The sequence below is a fragment of the Girardinichthys multiradiatus genome, chromosome 23 (genome assembly GCF_021462225.1).
Source record: "Girardinichthys multiradiatus isolate DD_20200921_A chromosome 23, DD_fGirMul_XY1, whole genome shotgun sequence".
NCBI lineage: Eukaryota > Metazoa > Chordata > Actinopteri > Cyprinodontiformes > Goodeidae > Girardinichthys > Girardinichthys multiradiatus.
In genome coordinates this window covers 4,994,483-5,017,768 of record NC_061815.1, presented here as the reverse complement: position 1 = coordinate 5,017,768, position 23,286 = coordinate 4,994,483, and the positions used below count along the sequence as shown (strand labels likewise).

The 23,286-nt window shown below is 41.0% G+C and overlaps 2 protein-coding genes across 5 annotated transcripts in view; one reads left to right on the top strand and one right to left on the bottom strand.

Annotated features, from left to right (window-relative positions):
• Positions 1-11,958, top strand: part of uvssa (UV-stimulated scaffold protein A) — a 48,452-nt gene extending 36,494 nt beyond the window's left edge. For all 4 annotated transcript variants that reach the window (XM_047353081.1, XM_047353080.1, XM_047353079.1 and 1 more), the window contains exons 14-16: positions 63-174; positions 10,961-11,138; positions 11,275-11,958. In XM_047353081.1, coding sequence (XP_047209037.1) covers positions 63-174; positions 10,961-11,138; positions 11,275-11,368 — 384 coding nt within the window. In that variant the 3' untranslated portion in view covers positions 11,369-11,958. The remainder of the gene's footprint in view (positions 1-62; positions 175-10,960; positions 11,139-11,274) is intronic.
• Positions 11,959-13,739: 1,781 nt separating this feature from the next.
• Positions 13,740-21,166, bottom strand: nkx1.2lb (NK1 transcription factor related 2-like,b). The gene is made up of 3 exons (XM_047353083.1): positions 20,316-21,166; positions 18,745-18,970; positions 13,740-14,911 (listed from the first exon to the last, which is right to left on the bottom strand). The coding sequence occupies exons 1-3, from the start codon at positions 20,610-20,612 to the stop codon at positions 14,181-14,183; spliced, it is 1,254 nt and encodes a 417-aa protein (XP_047209039.1). The 5' UTR covers positions 20,613-21,166; the 3' UTR covers positions 13,740-14,180.
• Positions 21,167-23,286: the final 2,120 nt, after the last annotated feature.

Here is a 23,286-nt window from a genome sequence, read left to right as displayed (position 1 = left end):
TTAGTTTTATGAAGTGCTCCGTGAGCATCGAGAGCTTCTGAACTGCCACTGTCTGTCCTCAGTGCCCTTTCCACGGCCTAATCATCCCCCGCGACCAGGAGGGACGGCCGTGTAGAGAAGAGGACCAGCGGAGGGAGGAGCAGGAAGAAAGGAGGAAGAGGGAGCAGGAACCTGGTGAGGAGATTCACAAAAGAAAATATAAAATTTGAAATAAATGAGATGATTATCTCATTTATTTCAGCATAGATAACTGATAAGTATAAGCATATCTTCTGCTTCCTGTCTGGCTTTCCTAAACCTTTACAGAACCTTTTCAGTAACTTTTTCAGGATTTGCAGAAAGCTCCTTAGTCCACTTCTTCCTAAAATATTGAGTCATACAAAAGGTTCAGAAGAACCTAAAAACGGACCTACGCTGACTATAGTTCTGTAGTTCTGAAGTTAGCACTGAAAGTAAGAACATTTGCATTTGGTCGTTCCTTTTATTTGTTTTAACAATGCTTCAAGCAATAAATCTGATATTGAATTGAGCAACAGTGTTGAGTATGAATAATTGTCCAATTTCCTCTCTTCCAATGACAAAGAGCGTTTTGTGGTATTGTGGTATTATGACGTGGGCGCCATCTCCCTCATTGGTAAACAAGGTGTCTTATCATTGGAAGCAAACTTAATGCAGAAAGAAACCCAGATGAGTTCCTGCAACCAGTGGCCCACCATGTCTCAACACTTATGGGCCCAACACTTGCCCCCATAATTTATTAGAGACCTCCAGAATTTGGTAGCAATGGCCTCCAGTCCTGACATAAAGCCTACTGAATATTTGTGGTGTTGGTTGTTGTGTTCATGTTAAAGTGATCAACTCAACCACATTGGCTGACATGCGACAAATGCTTGTTGAAGAATGAGATGGTGTCCCACAGTAGTGTGTGACCCAGCTGGTGACCAGTGTAAGGAGGAGGTGCCAGGCTATTTTGGGTTGTGTACATTTCTCCCTCCCACTACTGCAACCTGATTATATAGCCATTATGTCTCAGGAGCAGATTAAGCAGTTTGGCAGAGAGGATGTGACAAGTTTTTCATGGGTGCGACCCACAAACTCAACCCAGCACATCTTAAAGGGAAGTAAACAGGCTTTCTGTTAGTATAAGATTTATTGGCTAGAAGAAAACCCATATCTTTGTTTTTCTCTCTCTCCTAAGAACCGTCTCAGTTTAACAGATGAGACCTAATTATGTTTTCTTCCCTGTCAGACCGCCGATACAGTATTTAATATTTATCAGCATGTTACCCGGTTATAGTTTAAGTGTGTGTGTGTGTTTGTGTGTGTGTGTCTAAGCTGAAGAGCCACCAATCTGCAGTATGTCCACCAACTGCCTGCAGTGTCTTGTTAACCACCAGGCCTGTGTGTGTGTGTGTGTGTGTGTGTGTGTGTGGCCACAGCATGCCATCCAGTGAAATGTGAAATAGCATCTTCTGCTACCAAGTACACTATCGATCAGTGAGTCAATCTCACGCATCTACCTACACACACACACACACACACACACTGATGCAGATCAATCTCACAGTGGGGGGGGGGGAGCAGTGGCCTGACAGAAACTGATGGACCAATAGCCTCTGCTCCTTTGGTCACACATTCATACAGAACACACACACACACACACACACACACACACACACACATACGAATGCTGTGTGTGTGTGTGTGTGTGTGTGTGTGTGTGTTCCTGTCTTGGCATCACAGTGAGAACCATTTTCCCAATTTCACCATCAAATTGAGGACCGTTTGTACCAACGTGAAGACATTTTGAAGGTCCTCACGACCTATTTTGCTAACGGTTAGGTTTAGGACTAAGGTGTGAATTGACTTCAGGTTAAGGTTAGGGTTAGGCATGCACTGGTAATGGTTAGGTTTAGGGTTATTGTCAGGGTTAGGGCATAGAAAAAGTTGAAAATGACTGAAAATCAATGGAAGTCAACACATGGTCCTCACTACATATAGCAAAACAAGAGTGTGTGTGTGTGTGAGTGATCAATCAGAGGTTTGCAGCTAACAAACCTCTAACTCCTGTTTTACTGAATTCCCAGATTGGCCACATTTGCAGAACAGGAACCACCTCTAAGCCTGCGTGGGAACCATTCAGTAAACAACCACTCACACAGATTAGAATGCTACTCATAAACTGACTCCCAGATTAGCAGCCCAGAACCCTTCAACAAGACTGAATGCTGAAACTGAACCAACAATTTTATCAAGTGTTGGTTTTAGACAGAGTGATGTCTTCTGCCTACCAGTTTTATTAATTACAAAATTCATACTTAAATATTGAGGAAAGCAAACATGAACAGCGTTGTATAAAACTACTGATGTTGAAGCTACTGCACCGTGTTGAGCTCCTGGCTGATGAATGAATGATCCATAATTTCCTGTTTACGAATCCCATTACTCCCCAGATGAGTTACTATCAAATAACTCTGAATAATAAGCTCAGATCAATCTACAACAAGCAGCATCACAAACTAGCAGCCTATCCCCTTAGATGTCTGCATACAAGCACATGATGCACACTGGTCCTTTAAAAGCACTACACTCCCAGCTGCCTGTCAAAAGATCTATAGGAACTAATACATGGCCTCCATGTTCAGAATGACCAATCACCAACAGCACTTCCCCACCGAGATTTACAGTGACTTGCAAAAGTATTCACCCCCCCCTTGGCATTTTCATGTTTTGTTGCCTCACAACCTGGAAATGGATTGTTTGAGGGTTTGGACCATTTTACCTATAGAACAATCTTACAACTTTGAAGATGTATTATTTTTTAGTGTGAAGGAAACAACAAATAGAACAAAATAACAGAAAACTTCAGCATGCCTAAGTGTTCACCCACCTGAAGTCAGTGCTCTGTAGAGCCACCTGTTGATACAATTCCAGCTGCAAGTCACTTCGGATAAATCACTGAGTTTGCCACATCTTGCCACTGGGATTTCTGGTCATTCCTCAAAGCACAACTGCTCCAGCTCCTTCATGTTGAATGATTTTGACTTGTGAACAGCAATCTTTCAGTCTAATTACATATTCTCAATTGGATTAAGTTCTGTCCTTTGACTAGGCCATTCCAACACATTTGAATATTTACTCTCAAACCACTTGAGGGTTGCTTTAGCAGTATGTTTCGGGTCATTGTCCTGCTGGAAAGTAAACCTCTGTCCCAGTCTCAAATAACAGGCATACAGGTTGTGCTTAAAAATATTCATGTATTTAGAACCATCCATCTCTCTTTCAACTTGGACCAGTTATCCAGTCCCTGCTGCAGAAAAACATCCCCACAGCATGATGCTGCCACCACTTTGTTTCACTGTGGGGATGGTGTTCTTGGGGTGATGAGATGTGTTGGGTTTGCCCCAGACATAGCATTTTCCTTGGTGCTGAAAAATTCTGTTTTAGACTCATCTCACCAGAGTACCTTCCTCCATATATTTGGGAGTCGCTCTGTAGCAAAGTGACGGCAATGCACATTGTAGACAATATAAACACAGTGACCATTATTTACTGGAATGTGATACTGGAAATGCTTCAATAAACCAACCCAAAATAGACTTCACTTGCAGAAGAATGTATTGTCCAAAAACCCAATATTTTTAGAAAAATACACACCACAAAATAGTGGTGTGGCATAGTTTAGACAGGCAAATTCATTTCTTCTTAATAACTGTAGATCATTAGGATGTACTATTTGCAAACACCAGAACTTCTCTTAGAGTCGACATTCTGGTCTGACTGAGAACCCAAGCAAGAATGAAGTCCATCGGGTAGGTGACCAGAAAAACCCAAGAGGCACTAAAACACACATCTCCAACTGTCCTCAGAGAAGCTCTTAGAACCTGCTGGAAATCTTTTCCCAAGTTAAGGCTCACTGAACAGTCGGAGGGATTTTTGGAGGGTTCAGTGTAACAATATAGTTGTTAACTAGAGAAAAACATTATTTTTTCAATACATTTGGGAAGAACAGTTCTACTGGCGCTGTAGGAGACGCCACCATACCAATTTGACCTGAGTTAAACAGCTTGGTGATCATTATTCAGAGGGTCAGAATGTTTTATACAGTTGTTCTCTTTGAACCCACTCCGACATTTTTAAACACTGCTCTGGGCTCCTTGCTGCATTTAATTACTAAAGGTTTTAAGCAGAAAGGCAGTAGTTGGTAGGTAGATCTACACAGCTGGATGCTCCGGTTTCTGTTAAATACTGATGCTGTTATCAGTTGGAGCTTGTAGAGTGTCATTTTCTGTATGTTTCCCAAACTAAAGTGCACTGTGAGATATGGAGAACCTCCACATGTAGCTGTTGAAGCTCCTTGGTAACAGATGACGGGAAGCAGGTGGTGAAATCCATCAGAGGAAGCTCATGGTGACCTAAAATCCCCATCAGGGCAACAGGAGAAGCTAACAGCCATAGGCACTGACTAGGCTTAATTTAGGAGAAAAAATAGGAAGCTGAAACTATTAAATGTCTATTTGTACCGCAAATAGATGCTTGGAAGGAGTTTCTACAGGGAACTTACCAACCAGTAGTGCACACAGTGATTTACAACGTCTTTTATGTTGCTTTAAGTTTTAAGTCATAAAATACAGAGAAAAACCTTGTTATCAGCTTGTATTGCTCATAGTAGTTAGCAACACAACAAATAGCAAATTCCACTGGTTTTTCAACTTACAGCTTGAAAGTGCTAAACTTGTGACGTCAATCCCAGGTCCAAGATCCAACTTCTGAGACATCATTACCTTAACTCTGACATTTCCAAATCAAGTATGTTCTATGAGAAACGGAGGGTAAAAACTCAATAAATAAAATGGAGTAACTTTCTGTCATTGTTTCAGCCTTCCTGTTACTTGCTGAAAGTCTTGCTCTCTCTTGCTTCTTTGCAGCTTGAATAGTGCCGACTTGTGTTAAAATGTAATAGGAAATCAATTTTCCTTTTAAACAACATCTTACATCCCTGCTTCCTCTGACTGATTTTTAAACACTTCATTGAGACTGAAAATGGCTTAAAGTCTTCTTTGCTCAGGAACAGCATCCACACCAAAGAATATGTTGTCAGCACAACCTTGAAGCTCATGCATGTGGTGCATTCACTGACCAGTTTCTTTCTGGCTGGTCACCGATTAGGGTCAATCAAGCTGAAACTTGTCTGATTCCAGTCTCCAGCCAAGTCTTGGGATCATCTCTAGTGAAATCTGCCGCCTCTGTTATTTTCCAGACTAGATGACACTGAAGCATGTTGTGATCTGTGTTGTAAGAGCTGTTAAAGTGCATGAGGAGACCAGAAAATCACCAGGTTTGTTTTACAATTACTGGAAACTCTGACACATTTAAACGAATAAATTCCAGGTTGTGTTTTTGGTCGTTGCTGCTGTCTTTTCCTGATTAAATGATGTTGATTGATTCCTACCTTAACAAACAGGACTGAAATGCCAGGATCTGTGAAGCTGGCCGCCTGACCGAGATGAGAGGGATGGATGCGCTGCTACACTGGGATAGTCTGCATTTATTTTCTCACACACAGACAGACAGGCAGACAGGCAGGGCCCCTGTGCTTAGTGAAGCGTAGCTTAGAGATGAACCAACCAAAGACCCCAGATACCTCAGAGGATGAGTGTGTGGCTTGGCCCCTGCCCTAACACCCACAGACCCCAGCTGGATGGGCTAAGAGGTGTTGACAGAGAAAAGAGCCCTGCTGCAACCCTGATTGAATTCATAGGCTCTCTTTTCTTTCCCCCTATTTCTTTTCTTGCCTTCATTTTACCCTCTCATCTCACATCTGACCTTCATTTTAGTTGTTTTGGGTTTTTTTTCTGACACTTGGAACAACAAACACCAGCATACATATTGAATGTAAATGCAGCCCCTCTTTTACTAGTAACTACTCACCTAAATTCAATTTCATTCACCTCTGTGTGTGTGTGTGTGTGTGCGTGTACTGAGGGATAGTTGAAGGTCCAGTCAGATCCAGGGTCATACAGCTGATGACTAACCACACACACACTCTGATCTGGGGTCAGTGTTTTGACAGAGCAGAGAGCAGACTTCAATCCCATCCCAATCACAGTGTAATTACTTTGAATTACTGCAGGTTTATCTCTAATTCTGCCGCGGTACATCATTTACTAGAGGCTTCTCTTCGTTTAGATCGTCATTACTCTGCGTTACAGCCGCTTTTACTTTATCAGCCAGCATTATGGCACTACACTTTTCATTAACACCAGAATAGGATCCAAATTAGCCCAGAGGACGCGCTGTTTGCTCCCCGTGCTCTGTGAAACCGAGCAGCGGGAGCTCATTCACCTTATCAGCTGCTATTACTTCATTACTCTTCTCTGTCAAATTGCATTTGTTTAAGTGTTATGAAAAGAAACTGAAGACATTGCTAAGTCCTAACTTTTTTTGGAATGTGTTGCAGACAGAATGGACAGGCAAATGAAATAAAACTGCTGATTGATGAATGTTAAAATGGCTGTGGTAGGTAAGGTAAGGTATGTTTATTTATATAGCGCTTTTCAGCAACGAGACACTCAAAGTGCTGTACATACAATTACAAAGCAAATAAACACAGATACAGACACAGAGAAAGAAATCAAATGATAAAATCAAACAACAGAAAAAAGTAAAATAAAATAAAGAGAATAAAATGATGGACAAGAAAATGAAAGGAAAATTGGACTGAAAACATAACTAATAATGTTTAGATGGCACAGTCAAAGGCCACTCTAAACAAGTTTTAAATTTTGATTTAAAGCAACTTAGGGTTTCGGCATTTTTACAGTTTTCTGGCAATTTATTCCAGATTAGTGGAGCATAAGAACTAAAAGCTGCTTCTCCATGTTTGGTTCTGGTTCTGGATATGCAGAGTAGATTTGAGCCAGAAGACCTGAGAGGTCTGGGTGGTTGATCCACTGACAATAAGCCTGTAATGTATTTTGGTGCTAAGCCATTCAGTGATTTATAGACTAACAGAAGTATTTTTAAGTCTATTATCTGAGCTACAGGGAGCCAGTGTAGGGACTTTAGAACCGGGCCGATGTGCTCCACTTTCATAGTTCTAGTGAGGACGCGGGCAGCAGCGTTCTGGATTAACTGCAGCTGTCTGATCCACTTTTTAGGCAGACCTGTGAAGACACCGTTGCAGTAATCAATTCTACTAAAGATGAATGCATGAATTAGTTTTTCAAGGTCCTGCTGAGACATTAGTCCTTTAATCCTGGAGATGTTCTTTAGGTGATAGAAGGCCGACCTAATTACTACCTTTATGTTCCTCTGAAGGTTCAGGTCTGAGTTCATCACTACACCAAGGTTTTGAGCCTGACTGGTGGTTTCTAGCTGTTTTAACTGAAGCTGTGTGCTAACTTTTAAACGCTCTTCCTTTGGTCCAAAGATTATTACTTCAGTTTTGTTTTGATTCAGCTGAAGAACTTTTTGGCACATCCATGCATCGATTTCTTCTAAGCATTTACCCAGTGCTTGAATGGGTTCATGGTCACCTGGTGACATCGTAACATAGTTATGATAACTTACGTCGTTGTTTATTGAAATCTGAGTTAGGGGGAGCATGTAGATATTGAATAGGAGGGGCCCTAAGATGGACCCTTGGGGAACGCCACATGTGATTTTTGTGGTCTCTGATGTAAAGTTACCTACTGACACAAAAAAGTCCTGTTCCTTCAAGTAGGATTTAAACCAGTTGAGTGCTGTACCAGAAAGGCCGACCCAGTTTTACAGGCGCTTTAATAAAATGGAGTGATCAACAGTGTCAAATGCTGCACTAAGGTCCAATAATACCAGCACTGTGGTTCTTCCACAGTCTGCATTTATACGGATGTCATTGAACACCTTGACAAGAGCAGTCTCTGTACTGTGGTGAGCAGGAAGCCTGACTGGAAGACATCGAAGCGGTTGGTCGTTGTTAGGAAGTTGTTTAACTGTTGAAACACAGCTTTTTCAATAATCTTACTGATGAAGGGGAGGTTTGATATAGGCTTGTAGTTCTGTAGTAGCAGCTTGTCCAAATTGCTCTTTTTCAATAGAGGTTTGATAATTGGTGTTTTCAGGGTCTGGGAGAAAACACCCGACAAAAGGGACGTGTTTATTTTTTGTGATAAATCAGATGTTATTACAGGCAAAGCTTTCTTAAGGAAAGCTGTGGATAAAACATCGAGAGAGCAGGAAGAAGAGCTTAGTTGGTGTACGATTTCTTCTAAGATTTTGTAGTTTATTTGGTGAAATTGGGAAATTTTATCAAAATCAGTTCTAATTGGAGACAACATTGGTACTGGAGTTGATGTGGATGTGCTGACTGCCTCTCTGATCTTTTGGGTTTTTTTCAGTAAAGAAGTTAACAAATTCATTGCAGGCCCTGGTAGAGTGGAGTTCAGATGCTACAGTTACAGGAGGGTTTGTTAACCTGTCGACCGTGGCAAATAATGCATAACCATTGTTAATGTTTTTGCTGATGATCTCAGAAAAGAAGGATTCTCTTGCATTTTTCAGTTGTAGGTTATATCTGTATAGTCTCTCTTTATAGATCATATAGTGAACCTGGAGTCCAGTCTTTCGTCACCTGTGTTCAGCTTTTTGACACTCCTTTTTTTCACTTCTGACTGGTGGAGCACTTCTCCATGGAAACATTTTCTTCCCAGAAACGACTTTCACTTTAATTGGAGCAATTGAATCAATGATTTTCGAGATTTTAGAATGAAAGTTATCTACCTGCTCATCTACAGTGTTACAGGGCAAAGTGGAGGTAGAAGAGTAAATCTGGTTAAAGGTTTCAGCAGCACCGTCCTTAAAGATGCGTTTTCTTATCATGTCTCTTTGGCAAACTGAGTGCAGACGATGCTTTCAAAAATAACAGAAAAGTGGTCAGATAGAGCAACATCAGTTAGAGACACCTTGGAAATGTTTAGACCCTTAGTGATGATCAAGTCCATAATATGTCCCTGTTTGTGCGTTTGCTTTATAACATGTTGAGTCAAACCAACATTTCTAAGAGAGTCACATAGATCTATTGCACTTCTGTCTTCAGGATTGTCCATGTGAATGTTGAAGTCTCCCACAATAATTAAACAGTCATAATCAACACATATCACAGATAAAAGCTCAGTAATTTAACTCAAAAAGTTTGTTTTGGATTTAAGAGGCCTGTAAATATTCAAGAACATTGTTCGGACTGGGCTTTTTACCCGGAGAGCCAAATATTCAAAAGAGTCAAACTTGCCCAGAAATACTTTTTTATAGTCTAATAAATCTTTAAACAAAGTGGCCACCTCTAAACCTTTTCTTTGCTGTCTGCTCTCACTAAGAAAATTGTAGTTGGGAGGCGTCGCCTCTATCAGACTGGGAGCTTCATTAAACTCATGTAACCATGTTTCTGTTAAAAACAGAACATCAAGATCGTGGTCAGTAATGAAGTCATTGATTAAAAATGATTTTCCTGACAGAGATCTAATGTTCAATAAAGCCAGTTTATATGACTTAGTTGCTGATATTAACTCTGTGTCTGGTTGTACCTGACAGTTTATGGCTTTTTTTGACTGTTTATTACTGTCTCTTATCCTTTTGGCTTTGTTCTTTCTGTCACATATAAGCACAGAGATTTTACAACTATCTCCTATTAGGGGCCCAAGTTTTTCCTGGACATGCTCATTTCTGATAGAGTTACCACTGGGGCCCAGACTGTATCACAGAGAAGTGATTTGAAGGTCCTGATAGATTAGGAGGTGGTGGAGGTCTGCAGCATTAGGAAGATGTTGGTTTAGTAGCAGGGCCTCGGCCACGGGGGGTGTTGAATGGGGAAGATGTCAGAACCATTTGGGTCCCGATTTTAAGAGCTCCTTTCATGTTATCAGAGTCCAGTAAAGCAAAAAGCGGGCTCAGTGGGGAGATGGGAGAGTTCTGTGTGGTCTGGGTTGGGGTCTGGGGTGAGGGGGGTTTACCGGGGGTGTCGGTCTGGTTCTGGGTTTGGAGGGATGTGGGTATAATGGGGGGGTCCACTTCTCCTGTGGATTTTAACGGGGAGACCTTTTGTGATGACCTCTCTTTCTCAGCCAACTGGCTGATTGTTTCTGCTGGAGCTGTTGGAAGCAGCATTATCATTGTTGTTGATACTCCATGTTCTCTGCTGAAGGTCGAAGCTGCTGGCGGATTATTTACTGAATAGAAGAGATTAGATATGAGACGTCTGGCTCCTGGCTTGTTCAAACAGAAACCATCTTGCTTGAAGAGTTGTCTTTTTTCCCCAAAAATATTAAAGTTGTTGATTAAGTTCACAGGTGTGGTGGCACATGTTTTTTTCAACCACTTATTAATCATCAGAATTCTGGAAAAAATCTGGTTGACACCACAATCCTGGACTAAACGAGGGATCTCATTAAGGAAATTGTAAAAAAAAAAAAAAACAAAGTGCCAAAAGTGTTCTTTCACCCATCTAGATCATTGAATTTAGATGTTCCAATCAATTCCATCACTTCACACGTATAAATCCAGCAGCTAGGTCTGCAGCCTGGGTCAGTTCCAGCCATTCAGTGTCATTAAGGCAATCTTGTCATTATTTATACCTATATAAAGCCATCTGTTATCAAGCCGTCTCAAAAGGTATGACAAAACAAGGAGAAATGCAAGTAAAGATGCAGAAAATAATGTATATTAAACTATTAATAAAAATAAAGTACCAAATGACTAAAGCGAAGTTCTGTAGGGGGAAAATAATGAAGGTGCTGAAGGTGGATGCATTGTTTGCATCTGCTCCTGATGCTGCAGCGTAGATCTGGAACAAAACCATATTTATACACAGGAACATAGACTGAAAAGATGAATTAAAAACAGTTCAAAGTAGAAACTTTTTTAAACTATCCTCCTCCCATTGAGCTCCAACATGCTTCTTCTGTTTTTTGAAAATGTGTTGCAGACTGGCGTGATGAAGATTTGATGCGCGACATTGAAGCAGCAACCGGAGAGGACCTGGGCTCCAGTCGGGTGGGAGGTAAAAAACGGAAGGGGAAGAAGAAGAAATACCCTAACCTGAGCGATCTGAAGCAGAGCAGCAACACGTCACGCTCCAGACTGGAGAGAAAAGTCTTCAACAAGTACGTATGGAAGCAGCCTGTAAATGTGCAGTAACATGAAACAGCTAACATCAGCTGCAGTTCAGATTTACTGCGTGGTCCTGTCAGGACACTGTAAAACTCTGCCTTTGTTGCCCTCTCCAACTCCCTGCTCTAGGAGCACCATGCGCAGAGTGGCTCAGGTGTTGAGTAAAGCCGACAGGAGAAAACACGACAAGTTCTCCAACCAGTTTAACTACGCTCTCAACTGAGCTCCATCCAGCCACCATCGCACCAAGAACCAGGATAAGGCGGGCTGTTTCTGTTGCTGTTAAGGGTCCTCTTTCCAAAGGATCAGGCATTATTTAAAGCTACTGAAAGAGTCGCCAATGAGTCACCATTTTAAAGCAGTGATGTGTGTGTTTATGTGCAGCTGTCTCTGATGGAAGGAACATTCACAATATTAATGTTTTGGGGGGTGATCATGTCTGACATGATCTGATGATCTAACAGCTGACCAGCGCTGGTCACGGCTCTCTCTCTAAAGTCTGTTTAAGCTGTAGGGACTGCAACTAGCCCAGGCCTGGCTGTCATTAATTAGATGTGCATACAGTCTGATCTACCTCCATGATAAACACCTGACTAACTCACATTCACAGACTTCCTGTAAAGTTTGGCTGATGAAGAGGACATTTCATATAAATATACCCTGTGTGTCCATTCTGTACCCAGCCTCATTTTTTTTTAACTCTTTTTTTTATTTCTACTCTTGCTGAATGTGTTGGCCAATTTGTGTATTATGGGGTTTGATACATGGGTCGGGTTTAAGACTAGCGTGTGTATTAAAATAATTAGTACCAGAGGAGGATATGTGTGGCCTTGATGTGTTGCTGTCTGCTCTTATTTAGCTTTGTGCTCTACTTCTATCACTGAGAAAGCAGGATTTACTGCACAGCTAGTACTGAGAAAAAGAAATGTAAGCACCGGCAGATGAACTTAAATAAAACACCAGAAGAATAGTTTAAATTAGCTCCCCCCTGGCCTCAGGCACCCCACCTCCTACATCTCCTACAATCTACTAAATGCTTCCTCTCTGCAGCCGTTCTGTTCAGAAGCTACAGATGCATCTTAATGTGACAATGAAGATGAGGTGCTATCTACAGTCACATATGATGAGATCAGTTTGGGTTCCTGGTGAATTAGGAAAATCTTGGAACTTTATCAGTCATTCATTAACATAAACTCTGCAGACCCAAGGCTGCCTGGGGGGAGAGCAGCTGTACACTAAGATGCACTCCCTTCATTTTTCTATCTCTTTGATGCAGGTCTTTATTAGTTTATTTAAGGGGTTATGTTAGAACACTGTTCTGGTTGTTTCAGTAAGAAATGCGTCTGGACAGGTTAACACAAAAATGAGTTAGCTGCTGTCTCCTGTGTTTAACCCAAGGCTGTACTCAGACCCCCTTTCAATGCCAACTCTGCTGCCCTCACTTCCTATCTCCATAGTATAATTAGCAAAGAACATTTATTTCCATTTATATACAGAGCCCTTGCCAGTAATATATATTTTTACACATCTTTGGTAAAGGCGTGTAAAAAGCTAAGATCATCTTTTGCTGCAGCAGCAGAATCTAACACTGAAATATTTATTCAGTAGTGGTGGAAATACCTGGTAAATAATTGTTTTAAAATCACATCTTCCATGGTTAATGGTGTCCTTAAGTCCAATAAAATAAGTGTAAATCTTTAGGTGATCTGTTTGGTTTGGCCTTTGCTTCCAAAGTCCATGTGCAGACCCATTCAGTAAATTAAGTAAATTAGAGTATTGTTGAAAAGTTCATTTATTTCAGTAATTTAGCTCATTAAGTGCAACATTATATAGATTAACTTCACACTAACTGATATTTTAAGCCTTTATTTCTGTTAATAACGATTTTCTGCTTACAGCTAATGAAAACACGACATTTAAGGTTAGAATATTACATCAGACCAATAAAAAAAACTTTATTTAATACAGAAATGTGGGCTTTTTGAAAGGTGTTTTATACCAGTTTAAAAATTGCAATTTTCAAAAACTATATCTGACAAACAATCCTCATAGGAGCATATATTGTAATTTATTGAATATGCCTGTAGATCTGAACTTTTATTTTGAAGGTTTTTGAATATTCTGTATATTATTTTAATATTTAAACTGTTTTAAATGTCATGTGTTCTTTGAGGCAATGTTAAAATTAGAGACAAGCATTTTGGGGGCTTGGCTGGGATGTTACATATCATTTCAAACTGAAGTTGGTTTTAAATGGAAAACGGAACAGCTGAGCCTCTCCTTAGTTCTGCCCTCATCTTCTCTGCTCCCATCTCTGGTGGAACATGAGCACAAGAGTGAAAATACAGCCCACTTAACTGGATTGTAAGCTAAATCTGCCATCTTATTGTAAATTAGCCTCTTGTTTGGTTAATTTGTACATAAAGGTGGAGCTGAATGTCTTATTAGCCAAACTTTTTAAACAGACAATTGTCTGCTGTACTTTTTTAACTCCAGGTTAAAAATACTGTCACTCTATGGTCACACAGTGAGGGTGTGCTTTTACTACAACCCTCTCTGACAAAAAGCAGAAGAAGTCCACAAGCCTCCATCTCCTGGTTTCATTATTCATCTTTTTAATATCAAAGGACAGTATCATGTTGGGCTGAGGATTCAGTACATCCAGGGTCTTCATGGCAACTGGAACAAATTCATTAAATAATGGAAATGAAAACAATCACAGCTGGAATTACACAGTACTGACAATAGATCAAGCCATTCCTTAAGTCTTAAATAAACATTCAGTTTTTTTACAGACGTGAAATCAAACAGAAAGGAAGAACTCAACTATTGGTCTATCACGCAGGTCCAAACAGCATTCAAGGAAAAGCTACAACATAGATTTATGTACAGGTTCTGGTACATATTCACAATCTATCAAAATAATCCACTGATTTAAAGCCTTCAGATATTGGTAGTAAAAAGGTCTGCTGTTCTGCAGTTCATGTCTGTGCTCCTTGTGCTCTTAAGCATGTACCTCTCAGGTGTGTGTGGATCTACAGGTGTGTGCTGTAGAAGGCAGGCGCAGCGTAGCTCTGTGTTCCCAGCATAAACGGAGACAGGACATGGCTGGCAGTAAGGAAAGGCAGCTGCACCAGGCTTCCTGCCGGGGGGTGATGGTGGCTGGCGTAGCCAGCGTGCATGGCCAGGTGCCCGTTGACCGGAGGGGACGGACTAAGAGGACTCAGACTCCCTAGGCCTCCTCCTGATCCTCCACCTGTGCCACCTGCTCCTCCTGCAGTGGGGGCTGAAGTGTCGGCTCCGGGATTCTGCTTCTTCCACTTGGTCCTCCGATTCTGGAACCAGATCTTGACCTGGGTCTCAGTAAGGGAGAGGGACAGAGCCAAGTTGAGGCGCTCACACACTGAGAGGTAGCGTGTGGACTTGAATTTGTTTTCGAGCGCCACCAGCTGCTCATAGGTGAAGGCAGTCCGGGCTCTGCGGGGCTTCCCTGACTTCGAGTCTGAGCCAGAGCGTTTCCTCTTGGGTTTGGTTCCCTGTCCTGCATTGGTCTGACCGTTGGTGATCTGAGCTGTGGGGCCTCCACTGGGGCTCTTTGTGTCTCTGTTGTGGTCCGATTGGCTGTGCTGGCTCAGCTCTCTGTCGCCATTACTAGGAAGGGCAGAGCTGCTCTCCTCGCTGCTGTAGGTCCCATCTGGACCCTCAGAGTCTGGAGTCCCAGGTCTGTGGTAGTCCTCATCTGGACTTCGGTACACAAAACCATCCTCTGAAAAACGTACACAACACAAGATTTAAGTGCATGAAACATGATCCTGTGGAACACAGAGGTTCCCTGAACTTAATCCTCAACCTAATCAGGTGTTTGCAGCAGGTGGCATCCGTTTAGAACACAAACTATTAATGAATTTACTGCAGAGACACACATGGTAAAATGATTCCATCTTCCAGTATGTTTCTTTATTGTGACGCCAGCTACTGAGAAGACAACAAACTTTTAACTGATAACTGTCTTTCAGACTTTAAGTACTTGAAATATCTGCCAACTTAAACGTACGTCTATATACTATACAGGATTTGCACGTAGTAGTTGGTTGAGGATTCTTTAACATGAACTATTGCTTTTTTTAATTTTGAAGTGTCCTTCTGTCTGGTATTCCTAAATACTAATGGCTAAAACAATATTACAAGCTTTGAATGTCATGATGCAACGCTGTTCAATCCACCATCCAAAAAGGAAACAGTTTGGTACAACTGCAAACCTACTTAGACATCGCCCTTCATCTATCCTGACATGCAAGGACAGCATTAATCATAGAAGCAGCCTAGAGGCCCATTGTAACTGGAGGAGCTGTAGAGATCCACAGCTCAGGTGGAAGAACCCATGCACATCTATTAGTTGTGCACTCCACAAGTCTGTACTTGAGAGGAATGCTCTACAGCGTTCCACTTAAAGTTTGCTGCAAACCATGTGGGATATTTTTTATTTAAACTGTCTTCAATAAGAGCAAGGTTGAACAGACGTTAAATTCATTGTTTGCGTGCACAAACCCAGTAATTTAAGCAGATTCTGATAAAGATACGGAAGAAGGTGCTCTTGTCAAATGGGACCATAATCAAAGTTTTTGAGCTACATGCAAAATGTTATATGTGGCACAAAACACTGTGCATCACCCTGAAGACACCGCCCCCATGGTGAAACATGTTGGTGGCAGCATCATGCTGTGGGGAGGCTTTTTCTTCAGCAGAGACAGTTGGTCGGAGTTGCTGGGAAGATGGATGGAGCTAGATCCAGGACCATCCTGGAAGAAAACCTGGTACAGGCAGCAGAAGACCTGAGACTGGGGTGGAGGTTCACCTTCCAGCAGGACAACAACCCAAAACATTCAGCCAGTTCGGATCAAAGCATATTCATGTGTTAGAATGGCTTAGTCAAAGTCATCATATAAATTTCCATTGAGCTACAATGAGGTTTGTGGTCACAACGTGACAAAATATGAAAATGTTTAAGGGGCATAAATACTTCTGCAAGACCTTGTAGTGAAAGGGCTTATTGCATAAAACTAGGTCCTAATGAAGTGAGTGACGGCTGCAGGTATGTGCTAACTGCTGTCATGGTTGCAGACATGTTTAGCCTTCAGGTATAGACTAAAATTATTCTGCTGTTTTAAGTTATTATTTAGAGTTAAGCCCAAAATTATCTCAATTTACTAATTCTAATTTTTTGGAAGTTATTTTTTTATGCAACCAGGCAGTTTATTTCTGATAGTGAATGAGACAGGCATCTGTTAAAATGATAATAAAACGATGTCCAAGATTATTATGAAAAAAACTGTTCAATTTACAGTTTTGTAAAAAAAAAAAAAGTCAAATTCTTAATAATTAATACCCTTTTAAATAATCAATGGAAAAATCTTTATTGACATTAAAGCAGTCCAATCCTTATTATAATTGCTGAGCAGCTTTTTGCATGTTTTCACTGGTATCTTCTTTATCTCCTGGCCATCACCCTAATCATTAGCTCCCAACACTGATTCACGTAGGATTCTATCTGGACCCCTCCAGAACATTACTATTACTTTCGGTCAGAAGGAACATGTTGGTCGATATTAAGCAATAACTTGAAAACTTAATCCGTCAGGGGTATGAATAATTTTGAGCTTAACTGTGTTTATTTATTCATTGATAATTTTCACCTGTCATAAAAAAAAAATCATTAAAAGCTAAAGAGAGAAATTAATACAGAAGATTTTTTTCTCCCCAGAGCCAATATGAGCCAGTAATGTTAGAAATACCTTTAGATTTGAATTTTCTTTATGTTTTTTGGTAATTTGATGTTCTATGAGTTACAAATATGCAATTTCTCGCTATATATATATATATTTATATATATATATTAATATATATATATATTAATATATATATTAATATATATATATATATATATATATATTAATATATATATATTTATATATATATTAATATATATATATATCTATATATATGATAGGGCTTTCAGGTTGCCTGGTTTGGCCTTCAGGAATTAGCTTTAGTTCATGTGATAAAAAGTAAAAACAATCATAAAGAAAAAAGTAAAAGAAAACTACGATGGAAAAAACAGAAGTTATAAATGTGGCCTCTTTAAAATTAAAACATGACGTTTCAAAGGAGTATATTTATTAAATAGCAATAAAATTCCACCTGCAGCTTTTCCCACAGTAACCAACAGGTCTGATCAGACTGGCAGTAAAGCATCAACTAAAATCTCAATAAAACAGTCTGTAATATTTCCGGATTTATTTATTCTGTATTTAATCGAGAACAGCTTTGCAAGAGGAGAAGGAAAACATTTTTACAGGCTTTAAAACAAAAAGTGAACGAACCATATTTGCATGGTTCAAGAAAGCCAAATCATTTTAAATCGATCCTTTAATCGGTTCTACTATAAAATTAGACTTTTAGTTGAAATTGTGGTAGACCTAATTTACAGATTTTGAACAGGTAAAAATTAATACATAAAAATAATATTTGATCTAATTGGCTAATCCTCCGTCAGTAAAACAAATGGACATTTGTTTTTATGCGGTTTAATTGATATTTAATTGATAGCTTCGGCTTTTAAAACTGAACTCAGATGAAAGGAGAATTTATTCATCACTCCTCAACAATCTGCAGCTCTGATTTATTTATGCTATAATCTTGTCTGATTAAAAACATCTACTGTAATTATCATCGTAATATCGATCGAATTTTTCTACATTAGTCCCAATCAGATAAGAAGCATGGGTCCTTTATTTCATAAAATATTACGTGGGGAAAAAGGTAAACGCTAATCATTATTAGGATCTGTGTTGAGGTTTTTTTCTCTTATTACAAATGTTCTAAACGGATTTAAGATCGGTAGATTTATTGAACGTTCTTTGGGATTTTTTATTTATTTAAATGACTCTTAGGTGCACATCCTTAATTGTGCAAATAAAAATTAAGAAAATAGTTAAATGCATGCTAATGAAACAGGAAACTAAATACAAAGATGCGATCTGATTCAATGAAACACCTCCGATCAGACCCAAACACACATCCACACAGTAGCCTGTCAACTTCATTTTCTGACCTCTAAATTAGAACCCAAAATATTTAGTTTTCCTTTGAAAACGAAAAATCAGAAACACACTCAATTAGACGGATCCCTGAGCACGGAGAGCTGACACATCCCGGAACAATGATTAAACTGTCGGCTGAGATTCACAGGGCTGTCCTAATGACAGGAAACTCTTGCTTTTGCTTCATTTTCTGGCTGACTTTGGGACTGTGCTGCCTTGGAAACAGAATAATAGTCCACTTCCCCATAATTAGAATGAATGAGCATTTTATAAAGCGACCCATCAAACAAAGGTAACCAAATAAAAATAATTTGAACCACACTATAAATAGAAAACACACACAAATAAAAAGGAATGAGCACTCAGATATAGTTCAACTATTTTAATAAAAACCTCCACAGCTGGATTTTAAAACGGGTTCCAAAGAAAACATAAAAAGAGTAAACTAAAGAAACACGGACGACCACCATGAAAATGGCTCAGAATGAATCCCACTTACTGCTCTGGTATTCCTCCGCCACGTAGCAACTCTTGCTGGGCTCCAGGCTGCTGAGCTCGCGCTCTCCGGGTACACCTCTCCGGTTCTCCGCATCGTACGCGGTCAGCTCGCGCTCCCCGCGGCGGCTCACGTGCTGCGGCGACGTGTGTCGTCGGCTGCTCGTGAACTTGTTGGGGTCCAGGATGTCCAGGACGGAGAAGGAGGTGGTACGGTGGCCGGTGGGGCCCTGGGGAAGAAAAACTCTCAATTAGCTCGTAGTTTTTCCTTTTCCTTATCTACGCTCTTTTTCTGAGCTTTCTTTGGGATTTTATTTCTCTCTGGCATTTTCAAATTTTTTTTACAGACATTTATTCAAACATATCAAATGCATTTTATTTTCTTATATAATATTAATAATAATAATATATTTCTTATTGTAAGCAGACTTTCGGTCTTATCAAAGAAAAACCAAAGTAATCTCATTTTATGTCGCCTATGCATGTGTAGAGTACTCCAAAATAAAGTGGATAGACCCAATATTGAATTGCTCAAAGAAAAGCTGGATAAAAGCCTGGTGTTTACAGTATTCCTTCCTTTTAGCGTGCAGCTTGTTTACTGTGCTGCTGGTTTGCACATCCTGATTTATGTGGAGCTCAGAAGGTGTGTAGGCTGCAGAGCAGATAAGAGCCCTCACCAAAGCTACAGATAGGGATCGTTCATTTATTAATGAGTCCAGCCCGGAGCATGTCCACAGCAATAATCCCGCATTAATACCATCACCTTTCTCGGTTTAAATAATAAGAGCGAGAGAGAAAAGAGTCATTAGAGTTAGATGATAAGAATCCTCCAGCAACACCATGATCACAGATTGGATTAAACCGAATGATCTACTATAAATGAGTGTTCGGCAAACCTGCCATTAATGTGGCTGTACGGTTCCTGTAAATAAATAGAACATTTGAAATAAACGTTATAAGTGGTTCCGTTTAAAAAAGCCGGTCACATTTTCAAATATTGTCAATTAAAATGTGTTTAAACTGAAATTAGGTGAACTTTCAATCGAAATAATTGATTTAGCTTTAGTCAGTATATGCACACTTAGATTAGACCTATAATACAACAAAAATAAATCTGATATTGGGTAAAAGTCTCCGGTTTCTAGATGGCTCTGTAATTTATATCACTTCACTAACATTCATTTTTTTGTATTCTTTTGTTGTTTTTATTTTTTATTTTGCAGTGGTTTCTAGTCAGGTTTATATCTTCATTGGAAACTTTTTTAAAGACACAATCGCAGCAAACAAACGCAAAGTGGCCGCAAATCTAACATAATTGAAAACAAGACCATCACATATTCGTATAATCTCACCGTTTAAATGATTTAAAGTAATTATCAGGTTCAGGATAAAGAAAAAAATAATTTCACCTTCTTTTTTGTTAAACTTTTCTGGAAGTGCACATGTGACGTTTCTATTTCTCCTCTGTTGTCATGTCACTGGTGTGGCTTCCATTTAAAGCTTTCCACTAATTGCGATCTGTGATTAATTCCCACTCCACAGTCTCTACATGAAGTTTGGCCCCAGGCCTCTCACCTGTTGTGGCGGAGCTAACACCGGCGGGGGCTCTGTGTGGTTCTCTACGGCCTGTGGATCTCTGCTTCCGGCCACTGAGAAGAGCCGCTTTTCCCCGGTGGCGCCTGCGTCCAACATCTCCCCGCTCTCCGGGCCCACCATCGTCTGGACCCCGTCCCCGCTTCCCGACCTGTCCCGACTCATCGCGGGCTGGAGCGTGTCTACCACAGGCCCTCCTGTTGCGGCTCTGTCCCGGCCAATCACGGCCTGGACCCCGTCCGATCCAGGCCCCGCTGCCGCGCCTCTATCTCGGTTCATGCCGTTACTCTCTTCTTCCCATAGAATATATGGAATTGGGAATCCGGAATAAAATGCAGAGAAGGACAAAATATGAAAAGGGCAAACAAGCCAAAAATTGAGTCCAGATGGTTTTAAAACTTATATGATGTGCATGTCTGTCAGAAGATTAACTTCACACGGCGGACCAGCTCATGAGTCCCGTTCGCATCCAGCCTGAGGTGGTGTTTTCTGCTCCTGCAAGTTCTCCATGGACAGTCCGGGAGTGAGGACAGGTGCGGAGCTTCAACCCTGACTGAAGGCTACGTTTAGTCCGCTCAAACTTTAAACTTCTCCTCTCGGCCAGTCTCTCTCCAGCTCTTCCTGAGGCATCCTTCTTCGCGGTAACAGAACTTCTCCAGAGAGGCGGCGCGTGGCAGTGATCCCACGCTGACACGCACACAGACGCAGCGCTCGGAGTCCGACCTCTGCCCGGGGACCGCGGGGCGCGCGCTCTAGCAGCCTGACGGGAGTTGGAGGCTGATGTATCTCTGCACGAGCAGCTCGAACCAGCTCGCGCCCTCTCCCTCTCCTTCAGTTTTGAGAAGCTCCCTCTCTCCTTCTCGTCGCCTCTATCTCCGCGCTCTCTCACCGTTCGAGCTTTCAACACCCTCTTTGGCTCACAGCCGGCCCACAGAGGACCCTCTGACATCCCCTTCCCCGCCCCACACTCACCCTTTCTCCTTATTTATGCATTCCCTTTCAACTCACGCCTTGTAATTGGCTACAAATGAATCCCAGTTGCGCTAATAGACTATTATTTGGCTGGTGCGCGCGTGGGGCGGTCCGGCCCGGTTCTCTGTCCGGGCACGAGCCAAGCGGGGAGCGGGAGACACGTTTCTGATTTTAATTTGTTTACACGTAGCTAACCCCACACAGTTAGTGGATGCGCTGCAGTATTACACACACTTCACTAACAGGTGCAGATACAGATTGGCTTTTGTGTGGCAGGAGGAAGTGCTTCCTACAGTCAGGCCAGGTCGGCAACACTCAAGTTATGAGCGTGTTGATTAGTTACTTACAGTAAGGCTAATATGTTGCAAGGTTGAGGGATGTGAAGCTGAGGTGTAATGGCCCCCATGAACGGCAGCCCTTATCTCTAATGCAGATTGCAGGGCAGGGCCTCTCCTCAAAACTCAATTACGGCCTGAATAAAGACGGTAATGTCCTCGCTGCAGTGAAATATTGATTCCTAATCCTTGGCAGTCATTACTATGCCAGAAAATAATAGACCACAGAATTGGATTTTGATTTAACACGCGACGTGTTTATTCTAATGCCGGGGACTTAATATTCCGTTGACTCTCATTTTCAACCACAGAGGGGAGGGGGCAATGATAGTGTCTCCGACGTCCGCACTCTTTATACTGTTGTGAGACATTTAAAAAAGACGAAAGAAGGATGTGATGGGACATCTTCCCTGTCCTCCTCTGCTGCTTTAATACACAAGGTCAACCCCATGTAATTGCCTTGCTCAATGATCCTTATGAGGAAAAAATTAAAAGTTGAGGAAAATAATGGCTGAAACAATGAGACACGATTAGCCAATCACAGAGCTCCACTTATTTGATCTACTTCCTGCTTCCACAACAGTCTTTATGGCTTTATTTAAAAACGCCAATATATTAACTGCATTAAATATCCCAGCACCTTACTCACCTTGGGAAATATTTGTATTTTAAGTGGAAGGGAACTATAAAGCACTGCCATCACACACTGTTACATGGAGAGAGCTGGTAGGGGCCAACGGAGGAGCCAGGATTATTAGATAGTACTTTTAGCAGTTAATCTGTAGAAGAAGGCCAAACTGTAAAGTGGCTTTTGGGAAGTTTTATTTGGAGCAAATAAATCTGACATTTACCATGGCTAATTAAAGGCATTTAATGGCAATGTTCTTTAGAGAAAGTGGACATTATAACACCACCACATCTGTGATGGTGCATTCAGGACCTGCACACCTCACTTACCTTTAACTCTTGTCTGATTTTACTTCAATTTGTAAGGCCACAAGTCTGAACAAAATGAAGGAAACAGCAGAAAGTAGTCTACGTCCGTAAGTGTGTGAACATTTAGAGTATAAAATATGGGCAAAGATGCTGAACAATAATTACTGTAAATGGGGCACCAGTTGGCTCAGTGGTAGAACAGGAGCACCAGTCTACAGTCCCCAGTGCAGCTGTGACTGGTTCGATTCCCGGGCCAACGGTACTTACTGCATGTCTTATTCTTCCCTCTCTTTACTTCTTCCTGTCTAGCTACTAATGAATGAAGGCCACTAGTGCCACGAAATAATAAGTAAATAAAAATAATTCATTTAAAGTGAAAATCTCTGACTGATTTACCTGATTACAGTTAAGTCAGCTGTGTGCCGTATGTGATCTAAAAAAATGAAAGCACACACACACACACGCATACACACACATTGGTGGTTTGGAGAATACGGCCCGCTGCCCAGGGTGCCATCGTGTCAGCGGCTGACATCAGTAGTCAATAAAAAAGATCTCTTTTCTATTGGTTAACGTCCACATTGGAGATTATAAGAAAATATGGCTGTGCAAGACTGCTCGCTAAAGACTGTACAGTCAGTGTCTGATTTTAGATTACTATAAGCACTGAATTAAAGAGCTATTTTACACATCGTTCTATGCCTCTGAAA